Source organism: Aquarana catesbeiana, linkage group LG02 (assembly GCF_042186555.1).
Source record: "Aquarana catesbeiana isolate 2022-GZ linkage group LG02, ASM4218655v1, whole genome shotgun sequence".
NCBI classification, from domain to species: Eukaryota; Metazoa; Chordata; class Amphibia; order Anura; family Ranidae; genus Aquarana; species Aquarana catesbeiana.
This window is the reverse complement of record NC_133325.1, coordinates 336,390,725-336,406,517: the sequence shown is the minus strand read 5'-3', so window position 1 is coordinate 336,406,517 and position 15,793 is coordinate 336,390,725. Positions and strand designations below refer to the sequence as shown.

The 15,793-nt window shown below is 44.8% G+C and overlaps 1 protein-coding gene across 2 annotated transcripts in view; it reads left to right on the top strand.

The window, feature by feature from the left end:
- The first annotated feature begins 1,124 nt into the window (after window positions 1-1,124).
- The window catches only part of ARHGAP6 (Rho GTPase activating protein 6), a 368,531-nt gene continuing 353,862 nt past the window's right edge, over window positions 1,125-15,793 (top strand). For both annotated transcript variants that reach the window (XM_073614845.1, XM_073614847.1), the window contains exon 1: window positions 1,125-1,432. In XM_073614845.1, the coding sequence (XP_073470946.1) occupies window positions 1,388-1,432 (45 nt within the window). In that variant the 5' untranslated portion in view covers window positions 1,125-1,387. The remainder of the gene's footprint in view (window positions 1,433-15,793) is intronic.

Sequence of the window (15,793 nt, the reverse complement as noted above, 5' to 3'; positions counted from 1 at the left end):
GATTTCCCCACAAATCACTATTGCTCAATTTTGCAAGTGATTCTAATTTATTATCGCTGTTTTCTAGCTGGTCTAAAACCACTTTTGATGTAAAGGGACAGTTTTGGTTGCTATGGACAATCTCCAGTTTCCAGGCAGAAAGAACAGTATTTATAATATAAAACTACATGCAGGGCACTGGACAAAGCAGTAGGGACAAAAGGGATGTGAAATAAATTGATATGGTAATGTAATCTGTAAGATTACAGTGTACTGTATGTATAGTGTGTTTTTCACTTTTTTAATTTGCCGCCAGGCTCCGCCCCCGTGCGTTGTGATGCTTGTAGGGAACAGAGCTTGGCACAGTGATGACACGAGCGGAGGACAGAGCCCGCAGGTGCAGAGGGAGGACATCACAGGATCCTGGGGACAAGGTAAGTAACTTTGGCAGGATCCTGCGATGCGATCCCGAGTCTGGCTCGGGGTTACCACTTTTGGTACTCAAAATTCACCCTGAGCCAGACTCGGGAATACCACCAGGGAGGTTAATGCCTGGTACACATGATGAGATTTTCAGACGAATGATTTTTTTTTTTGTTTTTTTTTTTGCACGCTAATCTCATATTGAAAATAAAGAATTTACTAAAATTACAAAAAAATTCTCGTAGGACAGAATAAACATTCAGAAGTGATGTAACGTGTCATAGTGTATTTGTGAACGACAACTGTACTGATTAAATGAAAATCGTACAATCTGGTATCGTACAAGAAACATTTTTGTGCTTGTCCTATCTGATAAACGGTTCTTCAAAGCTTTATAGTAACGATCTGATTATCGTCCGATCATGTCGAAAGCGGTATTTTTCGTCCGATTTTCTGAAGCCGGATCACAGCAGCAAAAATGGGGGGTGATAGGCAAAAATCTGGAATTTGAAGATTTGGAGGAGGCTGAGAGCAATAGAAGGGACATTTCCCACAGTTGAATAGAATGTATTGTGCATGCAGTGTCCCCATAGTGAGTCTGTGGGGTAGTTGAAGTGCCCCCATGTACTATGTAGTCTGTCCCTGGGATCCGCTCAGCACTTGTTGCTGCTCTCTTCCCCGCCAGCGAGCCTCGATGAGAAGTAGCCGGTGTAATAGGTGTGGGCGGGGCAGTGTCCCCTCCTCCTGCCATGCCCCGCCCTCCCCCGGACTCCAGGCTCACACTCATGGACAGACGGGGATTGTTGCTCGTCCATCAGTGAGGATACTTTGTATGTAATAAGGGAAGCTGTGGGATTGCCATGATGTGGATGGGCTCGGTGTCCCGCCTGTCACCTCTGCGGGTGGAATAGGAGAGGAGATATTAGGAGAGGAGATATTAGGAGAAGAGAAGTCGCCTCGTTCCCCGGATTGATCTCTGTGTACAATGTTCGGAGAATCGGTGTTCTGTGAGCGGAGGCTGTGCTATGCGGTAAGTCCTTTCTGCCGGAGAGGTGAAACTTACACATCACAGGAGGGAGCCGGCTCGGTCCTTTTTAGGAAGCGAACGATCATCGGTGCTATGTACTAAGAGGCGAGCGAAGGTGGTTGCCTAGGCTCAGCTGTGGAATGATGGAGATCATCTGCTGTGCCTATAGTAGAGGAGGATTGATAGCCTTGTCTATACTCAACAATGTATGGAGGGGATTTCCCTGACTTTTTATGCTGTCTTTCTACCTGTCTGTGCTATGTACTAAGTAGAGAGTGTCAGTTGTAGCCTAGGCTCATCAAGATGTATGTAGAATGATGAACACCATCTGCTGTTTATGTCTATGTAGTAGAGGTGGATTTATAGCCATGTCTATGCTCAGGAATGTATGGAGGGGATTCCTCTGCCTTTATTCTGTCTTTCTACCTGTCTGTGCTATGTACTAAACAGAGAGCATCAGTTGTAGCCTAGGCTCCTCAGGAGATATGTAGAGTGATAGACACCATCTACTGTGCTTACAGTAGTAGAGGGTGACTTATAGCCGTGTCTATGCTCAGGAATGTATGGAAGGTGTTCCTCTGACTTTTTGCACTGTCTTTCTACCTGTTGTGCTATGTACTGTTGTACATGTGCTATGTACTAAGCAGAGAGCGACAGTTGTAGGCTTGTCACCATGTATGTAGGATGATAGACACCATCTACTGTGCTTACAGTGCAGAGTATTCCTCTGCCTTTTTGTACTATTTTTCTACCTGCTATGTACGAAGTAGAGAGTGTCAGTTGTAGACTAGGCTCATCATCAAGATGTATGTAGAATGATGGACACCATCTGTTGTTTATGTCTATGTAGTAGAGGTGGATTTATAGCCACCATGTCTATGCTCAGGAATGTATGGAGGGCATTCCTTTGCCTTTTTGTACTGGTCTTTCTACCTGTCTGTGCTATGCACTAAGTAGAGAAAATCAGTTGTAGCCTAGGCTCCTCAAGATGTATGTAGAATGATAGACAGACACCATCTGCTGTTTATGTCTAAGTAGCAGAGGGTGATTTATAGTCATGTCTATGTTCAGGAATGTATGGAGGGGATTCCTGTGCCTTTTTGTACTGTTTGTCTACCTGTCTGTGCTATGTACTAAGCAGAGAGCGTCAGTTCTGTAGCCTAGGCTTGTCACTATGTATGTAGGATGATAGACACCATCTACTGTGCTTACAGTAGAGGGTGATTTATAGCCATGTCTATGTTCAGCAACATGTGGAGGGGATTCCTCTGCCTTTTCATACTATCGTTCTACCTGCTTGTGCTATGTACTAAGTTGAGAGTATAAGTTGCAGCCTAGGCTTGTCAATGATAGACATAAACGCCATCAACTGCGCCCATTGTAGATGGTGAATTATAGCCTTAGAATGCACTGGGTGCTGTTAGAGGAGATTCCTCTGCCTTTTTCTAGTATGTCTTTCTGCCTTATTGTGCTATGTACTAAGTAACTAATATCAGTTCAGTTGTCACCTAGGCTCAGTGCAATGTATGTAGAATGGTAGACACCATCTACTGTGAAAATAGTAGAGGGCAATTTATAGCAATGTCTTTGTCATGGTGATGTTAGGGAGGATTCCTCTACTTTTTTTGTTCTATGGTTGTATGCCTTTTCATGCCATATACTAATCAGAGAGTATCATTTGTAGCCTAGGCTCGGTGCAATGTATGTAGAATGGTAAACACCATCTTCTGTGCCTATAGTAGAGGGTGATTTATAGCCATGTCTTTGCTCAGGGTGATGTTAGGGAGGATTCCTCTGCTTTTTTATACTATGGTTTTCTGCCTTTCTATGCCATATACTAATCAGAGAGTATCAGTTGTAGCCTAGGCTCAGCTCCATGTATGTACAATGATAGACATCATAGGCTGTGCTTATATTAGAGGGTGATTTATAACCATGTCTTTGTTCAAGAATGCTCACGGTGATGTTAGGATAGGATTCCTCAGCCGTTTTGTACTGTCTTTCTGCCTTTTTATGCTGTATACTAATCAGAGAGTATCAGTTGTAGCCTAGGCTCAGCTCCATTTATGTAGAATGATAAACATCATAGGCTGTGCCTACAAGAGAGGGTGATATATAGCAATGGCAGTGCTCAAGAATACTTGGGGGTGATGTCATGGAGGATGGCTTTTTGTACTATTTAAAGAGTGTCTGTTGTAGCCTAGGCTCACTGTGATGTATGTAGAAAGATGGACACCATCTGCTGTGCCTAAGCAGGAGAGTTGTAGCCATGTCTGAGCTCCACAATGCTCAGGAGATATAAGGGGGATCCCTTTGCCTTTTTTTCCCTTGTCTTTCTGCTTTTTTTTGTGCTATGTACTAATTAGAGAGCATCATGTGTAGCCTAGGCTCAGCTCCATTTGTGTAGAATGATAAACATCATAGGCTGTGCCTACAGGAGAGGGTGATATATAGCAATGGCAGTGCTCAAGAATGCTTGGGGTGATGTCATGGAGGATGGCTTTTTGTACTATGTACTATGTAAAGAGCATCATTTGTAGCCTAGGCTCCGTGTGATGTAGAAAGATGGACACTATCTGCTGTGCCTATAGTGGAGGAGAACCATAGATTTCTATGTCTGGGCTCCAGAATGCTCAGGGGTGATGTCAGGGGGATTCCTCTGTCTTCCAGTTCTACTGGTACACAGATACATGAAGGTGCAGCGTATTGCTGGCATGCTGCAAGTGGCACTAGCATTGTGAAATACTTAATTTGGGGTTTTTGTTGTTTATATGGCAACCAGCAGTAAGCAATGTTCTAAGTTAAAGTGCGGACATCTGGATGGTGTGACTTCTCTATAGAATATTCTGCATAGCAATTTAAAGCTGCCCATACAGGACTTGCTGTCTCTTGGGCTGAGCAATAGAAATTGTTCAGGTCCACACTACATTATGGCCAGGTATTGTATTCAGCAGTTGCTGCTCCCAAATACCCAGACAGTGTGTCTGATTGGATACAACCAGCAACTTTGGGGAAAAGTTCATCAAAAGATTTCCTTTTGTTAGGCAGAGGGGCGCTGACAGTGCCACCCACAGATAGAAATTTGAACGGAGTATGGCCACCTTAAATTGTATTTCCACTTTTTGTACCCAAATTGATACGACTTACTTTTTTTTTTGTTACATGTTCCCATTCACATCGCACAACTTAAAGAAAGAAATGATTCTAAATTCCAGCTCACCTTTTCTAAATGTTCTTCAGCACTGAGATATCCAATATAGTTCTATTTTCTAATGAGGGGGGGCTGCCTTTACCATACATAACCCTGTCTGCAATTTGCTGGCAGATCTCATAATCAGTTGCCAACTAGATTTGACCACTGTCTGTCCTGACAAAGGGTTAAAGATTTAGAAGCTGGGTTTCTTTATTGTATGTTAATAAGAGGTAGCTCATCCTGTCCTAATGCCTGGTACACACTACAAGTTTTTGTTCGTTCAACCCAGAGGGTTGAATTAAAAAAAACAAAAAACTGACAGCTCTGGTCGGAGCCGCTGTGCTAACCATCCGAAGTTAGTATAGCGATCCCCCCCCCCCCCCGCTGAGCTGTTGTGTTCTGACAGGAGGATGGCCCCCCATGCCAGAACACTCCAATCAGCACTCTCTGCCATTGGCTGAGAGCGCTGATCAGGAGTCGGTCAGCTGCTGATTTTCCAGCATGCTCATCAGGCAGAAGCCAACCAAACAGACCGACATACACACGGGCCGAATGTCGGATGGTTTTAATGAACCGACCAACGTCTCCCGACATTCAGACCAGTACAGGGCTTAAGACTTTCTACCGGGACAGGCTCACACTGAACTAGTTTGGAAATGTCTGCAGTCAGCCATGACACCTTCTACTAAGAAACTTCTAAAAGATAAGAAACATATTTTTTTTTAAACTTTATTTTTAGGTAGGCTGTGTGAATGGGGACATGCAACAAACATATGGAGGGAGATGTACTAAAACTGGTGCACACGGAATCTGGTGCAGCTGTGCATAGTAACCAATCAGCTTCTAACTTCAGCTTGTTCAATTAAGTCCTCATGCACACAGGACGTTTAAAAACGCCTGCTGCCAGGAAAAAGCAGTGCTAATAACGCATTGTTAGCCGCGTTTTTGAATAACGTTTATGGGCGTTTGTTTGGCGTTAGCGTTTTTTGGCTTTTTTTCAGTAAAAACACTCCCTATAATGTAAAAATGCCTAAAAACGCCAAACACGGCTAAACGCGGCTAACAGCTTGTTACAGCATTTGGCAGCGTTTTTGGATGTTTTTCATTTTTACAGCTAATTTTTACTGCTCTGGAAGCACAGGCTGTCTTTTTTTTTTTTTTTTACTGCCCCTAAACGCTTATGCCTCCAAACGCCTCTGACAGTTTATGTGTGCATGGACACAGGCTAACATGGAGGCAGTTAAAAAAATACGTCAGACGCCCCTAACAGTAGCTGTAAAAACATCCTGTGTGCATGAGCCCTTAAGGATAAGTTCACCTTTCATAACATTTTACATGTTATAACCATATTCAGGGTGTAACGTATAATAATATGAATGCACCGTGATTGGTTACTATGCACAATGGCGCCAGATTCTGTTTGCACCAGCTTTAGTAAATCTCTCCCATTGTGTTTTTTTCTTTTTTTTCAAATTTGACTGCAAAAGTGGCAATACACTTTAAGCATTGCCAGCATTTCCTCCACAGTCAATATATTTCAATTGTATTACCATGCTATTCAGTATTATGGCACTTTGATTGTTTGTTGACTTATCCTTAGTGCTAATAGGATAAGAACATAATGGTGGCTATACACTTAATGAGCCAATCAGAGGATTCTTCACAGAATCACACCAATATAATCAAATCTATCAATTATCAGTTTTGAGAAAAAAACGATCGGTTTCAGTAAAATGATTCTGGTCTTGAGGTAAAATCTAATCATAGGAAAGTAGATAGATTGCCATGATCATCAAAAAGTGGTCATACATGCATCAATTTTACATATGGTCAGATATTTGATAGGTTTATTTTCAATAATATCATAAATGCACAGATCAAGCGATCCGCCATGAACAGACCAAAGTGGTCTGCCTTTCCAATCATATTTTTAATTTGAAATTGACAGAAACGTAAGAGACAAGAGGTGGCTATACATGCATCAATTTTTCCCGATGATCGAATAACTAGCTGATTCATTGATAGAAACATTGCATCCCTTGCAACATACCAAAAAGAAAAGAATGAATTTGAACAGATCGTTTGATATACTGATATACTAAAAACGCATTGATCTATCTATCTATCTATCTATCTATCTATCTATCTATCTATCTATCTATCTATCTATCTATCTGTATATATTGGGGCAGACTCAATGGACTTGATCTTTTCTCTTCCTTCACTCTTTTATGTTTCTTTGTTTCCTATTTTGTTATCTGTAAGCATTTATACACATTGCTGTTTAAAAAACGTTTACAAAATAACAACTTGTTGGCTGCAGTTAAAAAGTGTAAAAAACTGCAGCAGAATAAAATATCCTGAATGTTATCATTGGTGTTATCCATACATTGCTGTACGTTGGAATGTTGCAGATAAAAATCTTTGTTTTGTTTTTTTTTAACTTTTTCTTCTGACTTAAACAGGCACAACGTGCCTGTGCCCATGCATTTGTTTTTAGAGAACATGAAACAAACTCTAGCTGCCTTGCTTTATTTTGAAGTTGATTTTGTGCCTAGAATATAGAAAACCACTTCCTTCTTTTACAATGCATATGCACAGCCGTTTCCTTTACACGAACACAGTCAAATCCGCTGCAATGTATATCACAAATGTGCTTTAGGTCAAACCCTAGGCAAATAGCTAAACATACAGACACACACATATATACAGTATATATATATATATATATATATATATATATATATATATATATATATATATATATATATATTTATACACGCACACTATATTACCAAATGTATTGGGACACCTGCATTTTCATACACATGAACTTTAATGGCATCCCAGTCTTAGTCCGTAGGGTTCAATATTGAGTTGGCCCACCTTTTGCAGCTATAACAGCTTTAACTTCTGGGAAGGCTGTCCACAAGGTTTAGGAGTGTTTCTATGGGAATATTTGACCATTCTTCCAGAAGTGCATTTGTGAGGTCAGGCATTAATGTTAGAAGAGAAGACCTGGCTCGCAGTCTCGGCTATAATTCATCCCAAAGGTGTTCTATCAGGTTGAGGTCAGGACGCTGTGCAGGCCAGTCAAGTTCCTCCACCCCAAACTCGCTCATCCATGTCTTTACCTTGCTTTGTGCACTGGTCCAGATCATTTGGTGGAGGGGGGATTATGGTGTGGGGTTGTTTTTAGGGGTTGGGCTTGGCTCCTTAGTTCCAGTGAAGGGAACTTTTAAGGCATCAGCATGCCAAGATATTTTGGACAATTTCATGCTCCCAACTTTGTGGGAACAGTTTGGAGAAGGCCCCTTCCTGTTCCAACATGACTGCGCACCAATATACAAAGCAAGGTCCATAAAGACATGGATGAGTGAGTTTGGGGTGGAAGAACTTGACTGGCCTGCTCAGAGTCCTGACCTCAACCCGATAGAACACCTTTTGGATGAATTAGAAATTAGAGCGGAGACTGTAGGTCAGGCCTTCTTGTCCACATAAATGCCTGACCTCACAAATGCTCTTCTGGAATAATGTTCAAATATTCCCATAGACACACTCCTAAACCTTGTGGACAGCCTTCCCAGAAGAATTGAAGCTGTTATAGCTGCAAAGGGTGGGCCAACTCAATATTGAACCCTATGGACTAAGACTGGGATGTCATTTAAGGGGTTGTAAGGTCTTGTTTTTTTAACTAACAAACATGTTATACTTACCTCCACTGTGCAGTTTGTTTTGCACAGAGTGGCCCCCGGTCCTCCTCTTCTGGGGTCCCTAAGCGGCGCTGGTGGCTCCTCCCTGCATCGAGTGTCCACATTGGAGAAGACTCTCCTAAGGTGGACACCCATGCGGGTGTGCTCCTGAGTCCTGCATCTGTGTCCATTCACACAGAATGCAGGACTTGTCCCCCGCCCCCCCCCCCCCCGTTTCTGGATAGAGGATGACAGCTTTTAGGTAAGTAAAATGGGGAAGGGGCTGCAGCACTACAGAAGGTTTTTCACCTTAATGCATAGAATGTATTAAGGTGAAAAACCACGAGGGTTTACAACCCCTTTAAAGTACATGTGCATGTGAAGGCAGGTGTCCCAATACTTTTGACTATATATTTTACCTTTCAAAAACTGTGCAACTCTCTTCAGCCAGTTTTGTGATTAATACACCCATGCCATGGTAGCATAGCTAGTAAGGCAACATTCTATTTCCTGTTTGATTTTTGCAATGCCTGCCTATTTATTTGACAGTGTAATGGTGTATTTGAGCTGTACATGTAGATATATGCCTAAAATTGCTTTTAATTACTATTTCTATTATTAATTACTAATGATAGGGTCTCTTAATTATTATATTTGTATTATGACTAGCAGCACTGCAGCATTCATTTCTTAATTTCTATATGAATAAAAATAATCAACCTTATTTATTACACATTGCAGTCACCCCTGCCAAAGGTCTTCTTATGACACCTCTAATGTGATATGTGATTGGCTGTAATGGATAACTGTGCTCTGCACATCACCACAGAATTGTGCATTGCTTCTGTACATACACATTCTTTATTAAACATGGACTTATGTTTTCTGAATGTTGGAGCTTTGGTCTGTATAGCACATAATAATTTTCTATCAGCTGGTTAATCATCTCCAAGAACGCGTTTAGGTTATCTGCTGTAGCTACAGTAGGCAAGTGGAGAATTACAAGGTTGTAATGGGTGCACACACTTCCACATGCCTAGAAAGCAAATTCTTTCTACCCCAAGAAGAATTTAGCTTTCAACAATAGCGTTTAAGCATGCCCCACAGGCACTCAACCTCTTCATTGCTTATGTACAAGTAGATCACAACGATGTCTTCAAGGTACTGAGATGTCTTCGTTTTTTTGGACGCGATCCATAACAGATGCATGGTTTTATTTGGGGATTAGGCAGAGCACTTGACAGCCAAATGTTGTTTTATAAACACCATCAATATGGCAGCAATATAGTATGTCTGACAAGAACATTTCGGATAGGGAACAAAGACTGTGCAAAAAAAGGAAACAAGATATTCTGCAATATACAGTATATCAATTGAATGAGTCAATCAACAATGAGGGACAATTCACAATGTTGCAGTATGATAAAACACACATTTTACCTTGCGCTACCACAATTCACAATATTGACAAATAGAGCCACTCCAAAAAGCTACTCCAACACACCTAGGCAGAGCTACTCCAACACACCTAGCCAGAGCTACTCCAAAGAGCTACTCCAACACACCTAGCCAGAGCTACTCCAAAGAGCTACTCCAACACACCTAGCCAGAGCTACTCCAAAGAGCTACTCCAACACACCTAGCCAGAGCTACTCCAAAGAGCTACTCCAACACACCTAGCCAGAGCTACTCCAAAGAGCTACTCCAACACACCTAGCCAGAGCTACTCCAAAGAGCTACTCCAACACACCTAGCCAGAGCTACTTCAAAGAGCTACTCCAACACACCTAGCCAGAGCTACTCCAAAGAACTACTCCAACACATCTAGCCAGAGCTACTCCAAAGAACTACTCCAATACACCTAGCCAGAGCTACTCCAAAGAACTACTCCAACACACCTAGCCAGAGCTACTCCAAAGAACTACTCCAACACACCTAGCCAGAGCATCAGCAAAAGTACATGGGTTTTAGTGCACCACAAAGTACAGATGTGAACCATTTGTGCATTGTAAGAACCCACATTGAAGTAAAGGTTGCATGTACATTAAAAACTGTGTTGATGTGCGTTGACTGCCCTCTTCAAATGAATGGGCTGCCAAACCACACCCTAATGTTAAACTGTACATTTAGGTGTAGAGCAATGGTCACATCCAGGGGGCCAGATGTGGCCCTTTGCTTGTCTTTATCTGGCCCTTGGGGCAATCTCCCGCCAACTGACACCAATTATGGGACACCATTCCACCCACTGACACCATCAAACCATCAATAGCACTATTCTTCCCATTAACACCACTAAGGGGGCACTATTCCTCCCATTAAAACCAATGATGGGGCATTGCTTATGCCCACTGGTGCCGGGGCATTTTCTACTCCCACTGGCCACAGTCCACCCCCCCTAAAGCGGACAGTAAACTGGCCCTTTACTTGGAAAGTTTGGAGACCCCTGGTCTAGTGCGAGGTTGCTCAACTAGGTTCCCTCCAGAGGTTGCTAGGGGTTCCTTGAGCAATGAGAAATTTCTGCCTGATGACTACAAGTGTAAGGAGAATTTTCCCCACTGAACATTGCACTAATGTATCATGAATTGTAGATAAAGTCATTTTTTGGCAGGGGTTCCCTGAGACTGGAAAGTTATTTGGATGGGTTCCTCTATGGTGAAAAGGTTGAGAAAGGCTAGAGGTTGGGAAAAGCAGTTTTACATATCTGATCCCCGCTCCCTCAGCAGGCAGTGCTCCCCTACGCTCTGGTCAAGTACTCGCTGATACTGAGTTACCAACACCTTTGCGGTTAGATTTGAGCCCGTACAAAATGAATGGGCTCAAATCGCATTACAAAGAGAAGGGCAACAAAACTAATAAAGGGACTGGAGGATATCAGTTATGAGGAAAGGTTACTAGCACTGAACTTATTCTCTCTGGAGAAGAGACGCTTGAGAGAGGATATGATTTCAATATGCAAATACTGTACTGGTGACCCCACAATAGGGATAAAACTTTTCCGCGAAAGGTAATTTAATAAGATACGCGGCCATTCACTAAAATTAGAAGAAAAGCGGTTTAACCTTAAACTGTGTAGAGGGTTCTTTACTGTAAGAGCTAAGGATGTGAAATTCTCATCCACAGGCGGTGTTCTCAGCGGGGATCATCGATAATTTCAAAAAACTATTAGATAAGCACCTGAACGACCACAACATACAGTGATATACAATGTAATACTGAGATATAATCACACACATAGGTTGGACTTGATGGACTTGTGTCTTTTTTCAACCTTGCCTACTATTTAACTATGTAATATAGAGTCACGTGTGATTTGAACAGGAATGTGGTGCAATTCCTGTCCAAATCGCATGTAGTTTCCCGCACCACTCCTGTGTGAACCCAGGCTGAAGTCACTATGACAAACCTGGGTTCACACAGGGGCAGTGCAGGAAACCGCATTCCTGTTCAAATTGTATGTGTATCTTTGTAAAGCAGTTTCAGCCCATTCATTTTGTATTCAAGACTAAAAGACTATCGTCCCTGATGAGTGTCCTTCACACGAAACGCGTCGGGCATTGTGGGATGCATATATATGTCCTTTCTATACTTCCACTGCAGAACCATTCTATTTGCACCATGATTTTACTGTTATACCTTATTCCCGGTGAAAGTGCTGCTGTAACATCACATGTATACATATGAAATTTTCTGTTTTGTCTGTATGAATCATCAATGGTGACCACTATATGGCACCAAGTGGGTATATATTTGATGTACTCTTGATGTCTGTATTACATTTGCACGTACATATGTGCTTGTAAATACTTTATAAAATGATATTTATTGCAATGTCTTTTATACAAATGTGGTCTATGATATTGATTTGATTGTGCATTTCATTACGATCAATAAATATGTTTTTTATCCAGTTATTTCCACAGTGTCCATAACCTCATTTTAAAGTCCCAACTTTCCCAATTTTAGTCTTGAATTTAGGGATGGAGGCACACCACATATGTGCCTCATTTAAAGTCCCAAATCCCCCCCCCCCTTCATTCATTTTGTATGGGCTCAAATCACACCACAAAGGTATCGGTTTCAGGCACCAGAGCATTTGCACGAGTACTTGTGCAAATACTTAGTATCGGCACCGATACTGTTATCGGTGCAACCCTAGGATAAACATAAGTCTATCCTTGTCCCTGTCCCTGCCCCTGCCCTGGTATATCCGATCAGCCACTAACCTGTCCACCTTTAGGAGATCCCTGAAAACTCACTTATTCAGGGAAGCCTATCCCACACCCACCTAACAACTGTCCCCGAGCCACCCCCATCAAATCATTCCCAGCATCTATTACCTTTTATACCATCACCTCTTAGAATATAAGCTCCACGAGCAGGGCCCTCCTCTCCCTTCTGTATTGAACTGTACTGTAATTGTGCTGTCCCCTCTCTACATTGTAAAGCACTGCGTAAACTGTTGGCGCTATATAAATCATGTATAATAATAATAATAATAATCCTCAGGCAGGAATGTTAAAAAAGCAGACTCCATGGACCACTTTTTTTTTTTTTTGCCGTCAATCCTCTATCTTTCTATATTAGTAGATTAAGACAATTTGAGAAGAAGACAACCGGTCTTGCCCTACAGTTTTGCAGAACGTCATTGCTCATGAGTTATGATTTTTTATCATAACTCAAATTATCATCCTGCTATTACTTTGGTGATTTTAGGTCATATTTGACCGATACCAGCAAGACATCTTATATAGTAGTTCTGCTCTCATAAAGAAATTCAGTATTTAGAGATGGAGGCTGTTTGTGAAATGAAACAATTGCATCAAAGTAGAGTGAAAGAAAATCTTCTAAATAGCAGGAACATATAAGGATTGCAGGATGCCCTCCCACTTGCAAACAACAAGCATGCTTCAACTAGTCTAGAATGCTGTAACTTCATTATAGAGATAGGCGATGGTGAACTCTGCTCATTTCAGTAGCTAATTAATCATAGTGCTAGATAATTACACAGATCAGACCTTCAATTCTCAGAATGTCACAGGAAATTAACCTAGAAACCTAAACAGACAGTACGATGCGTGTGTCAGCTCTCATACCCACACACCATTGTGTTTACAGGAGCATACACTTAAGTAATAAGCCTTCCAAATAAAACTCTCCAATTAGTGACATTAGAGTGACTTAGGAGTTCCAATGTAGGCATTCTGTCGTATGGTAGCAGGCACTATAGGATCATAGTTGCCAACATTGTAAAAAAAAAATGTGGGACACTTTTGTGGCTGTAGGCGGAGTTGTCCAATAATTAGGGGCGGGGCATTCGTCAGCAGGCGTGGCCTAGCAAAAATAGACAAGTGCGGTGGTTTATGCGAAATTGTGGGCGTGGCTTAAATGGGCGTGGCTCTAGAGGGTGTGGTTAGAGTCTGAAATGAATGAGGGATGGAGAGGGGGAGAGAGGGGGAGAGAGAGGGAAATGACGGGACAGCAGCCCTAGATCCTACACAATAGAAATATGTGTATTCTAGAAAGTTTAACAATCAGCAGATAAAGATACTCCAAACACCTGGTGTTAGCACTTCAATCAATCCGGCACCATGGTTGTTATGGTGTCAGGATGATTGAAGCGCATTATTTCTATTATTATATTGTAATATAAAATGAAATCATTCAACTCACCATAATGCAGAATCAGTGGGATCCCTGAGCGTGTCACCAGCCACGTCGCCTGCCACAAGCCGTCCGTCCTTGCTTCAGATGTCCGAGCAGAGTCCGTCCTTGCATCAGATGTCCCCAGCGGAGCCCCCCCTCACACCAGGAGTCCCCGGCGGAGCCCCCCCTCACACCAGGAGTCCCCGGCGGAGCTCCCCCTCATACCAGGAGTCCCCGGCGGAGCCCCCCCTCACATCAGGAGTCCCCGGCGGAGCCCCCCCTCACATCAGGAGTCCCCGGCGGAGCTCCCCCTCACATCAGGTGTCCCCGGCGGAGCCCCCCCTCACATCAGGAGTCCCTGGCGGAGCCCCCCCTCACATCAGGAGTCCCCGGCGGAGCCCCCCTCACATCAGGAGTCCCCGGCGGAGCCCCCCCCCTCACACCAGGAGTCCCCGGCGGAGCTCCCCCTCATACCAGGAGTCCCCGGCGGAGCCCCCCCTCACATCAGGAGTCCCCGGCGGAGCTCCCCCTCACATCAGGAGTCCCCAGAGGAGCTCCCCCTCACATCAGGAGTCCCCGGCGGAGCTCCCCCTCACATCAGGAGTCCCCGGCGGAGCCCCCCTCACATCAGGAGTCCCCGGCGGAGCCCCCCTCACATCAGGAGTCCCCGGCGGAGCTCCCCCTCACATCAGGAGTCCCCGGCGGAGCTCCCCCTCACATCAGGAGTCCCCGGCGGAGCCCCCCCTCACATCAGGTGTCCCCGGCGGAGCTCCCCCTCACATTAGGAGTCCCCCGTGCCCCCCCCCTCACATCAGGTGTCCCCAGTGCCCCCCCCTCACATCAGGTGTCCCCAGTGCCCCCCCCTCACATCAGGTGTCCCCAGTGCCCCCCCCTCACATCAGGTGTCCCCAGTGCCCCCCCTCACATCAGGTGTCCCCAGTGCCCCCCCTCACATCAGGTGTCCCCAGTGCCCCCCCCTCACATCAGGTGTCCCCAGTGCCCCCCTCACATCAGGTGTCCCCAGTGCCCCCCCCTCACATCAGGTGTCCCCAGTGCCCCCCCCCTCACATCAGGTGTCCCCAGTGCCCCCCCCCACTCACATCAGGAGTCCCCAGTGCCCCCCCACTCACATCAGGTGTCCCCAGTGCCCCCCCCCCACTCACATCAGGTGTCCCCAGTGCCCCCCCTCACATCAGGTGTCCCCAGTGCCCCCCCACTCACATCAAGTGTCCCCAGTGCCCCCCCTCACATCAGGTGTCCCCAGTGCCCCCCCTCACATCAGGTGTCCCCAGTGCCCCCCCCACTCACATCAGGTGTCCCCAGTGCCCCCCCACTCACCTCAGGTGTCCCACAGCGGTGCGCGCGCTCCCCCCCACCTAGAACCCCCGCCCCTTTCCATATCAGACTGGCAGCGGGGCGGGGGGTAGGCGGTCCGAGGCGGAGCTGGGCGGGCCGAGGCGGAGCGGGGCGAGGCGGAGCAGGGCGGGCCAGAGGCGGAGCGGGGCAGGGGGTGGGCGGCGACGCAGAAGCTTCGTCTAGCCCCCCCAGCCGTCTTCCTGAACTTCAACAAAATGGCGGCCGGCGGAGACAATGTCTCCGCCGACCTCTAGCGGCGGCGGCGGATTCAAAACGGGAACCGGATTTTTCGGGACATTTCCCGGGACACCACAAATCCGGGAATGAAGTCCAAGTCCCGGGAATGTCCCGGGAAATCCGGGACAGTTGGCAGCTATGTAGGATGCTTATGCTTACCTAAACAGCACCTCTCTGCCACCAGCTCTGCCTACTGTATGTATCAGCAGGCCTGGTACTTCCAAATGTAAACAAAACTGTAGC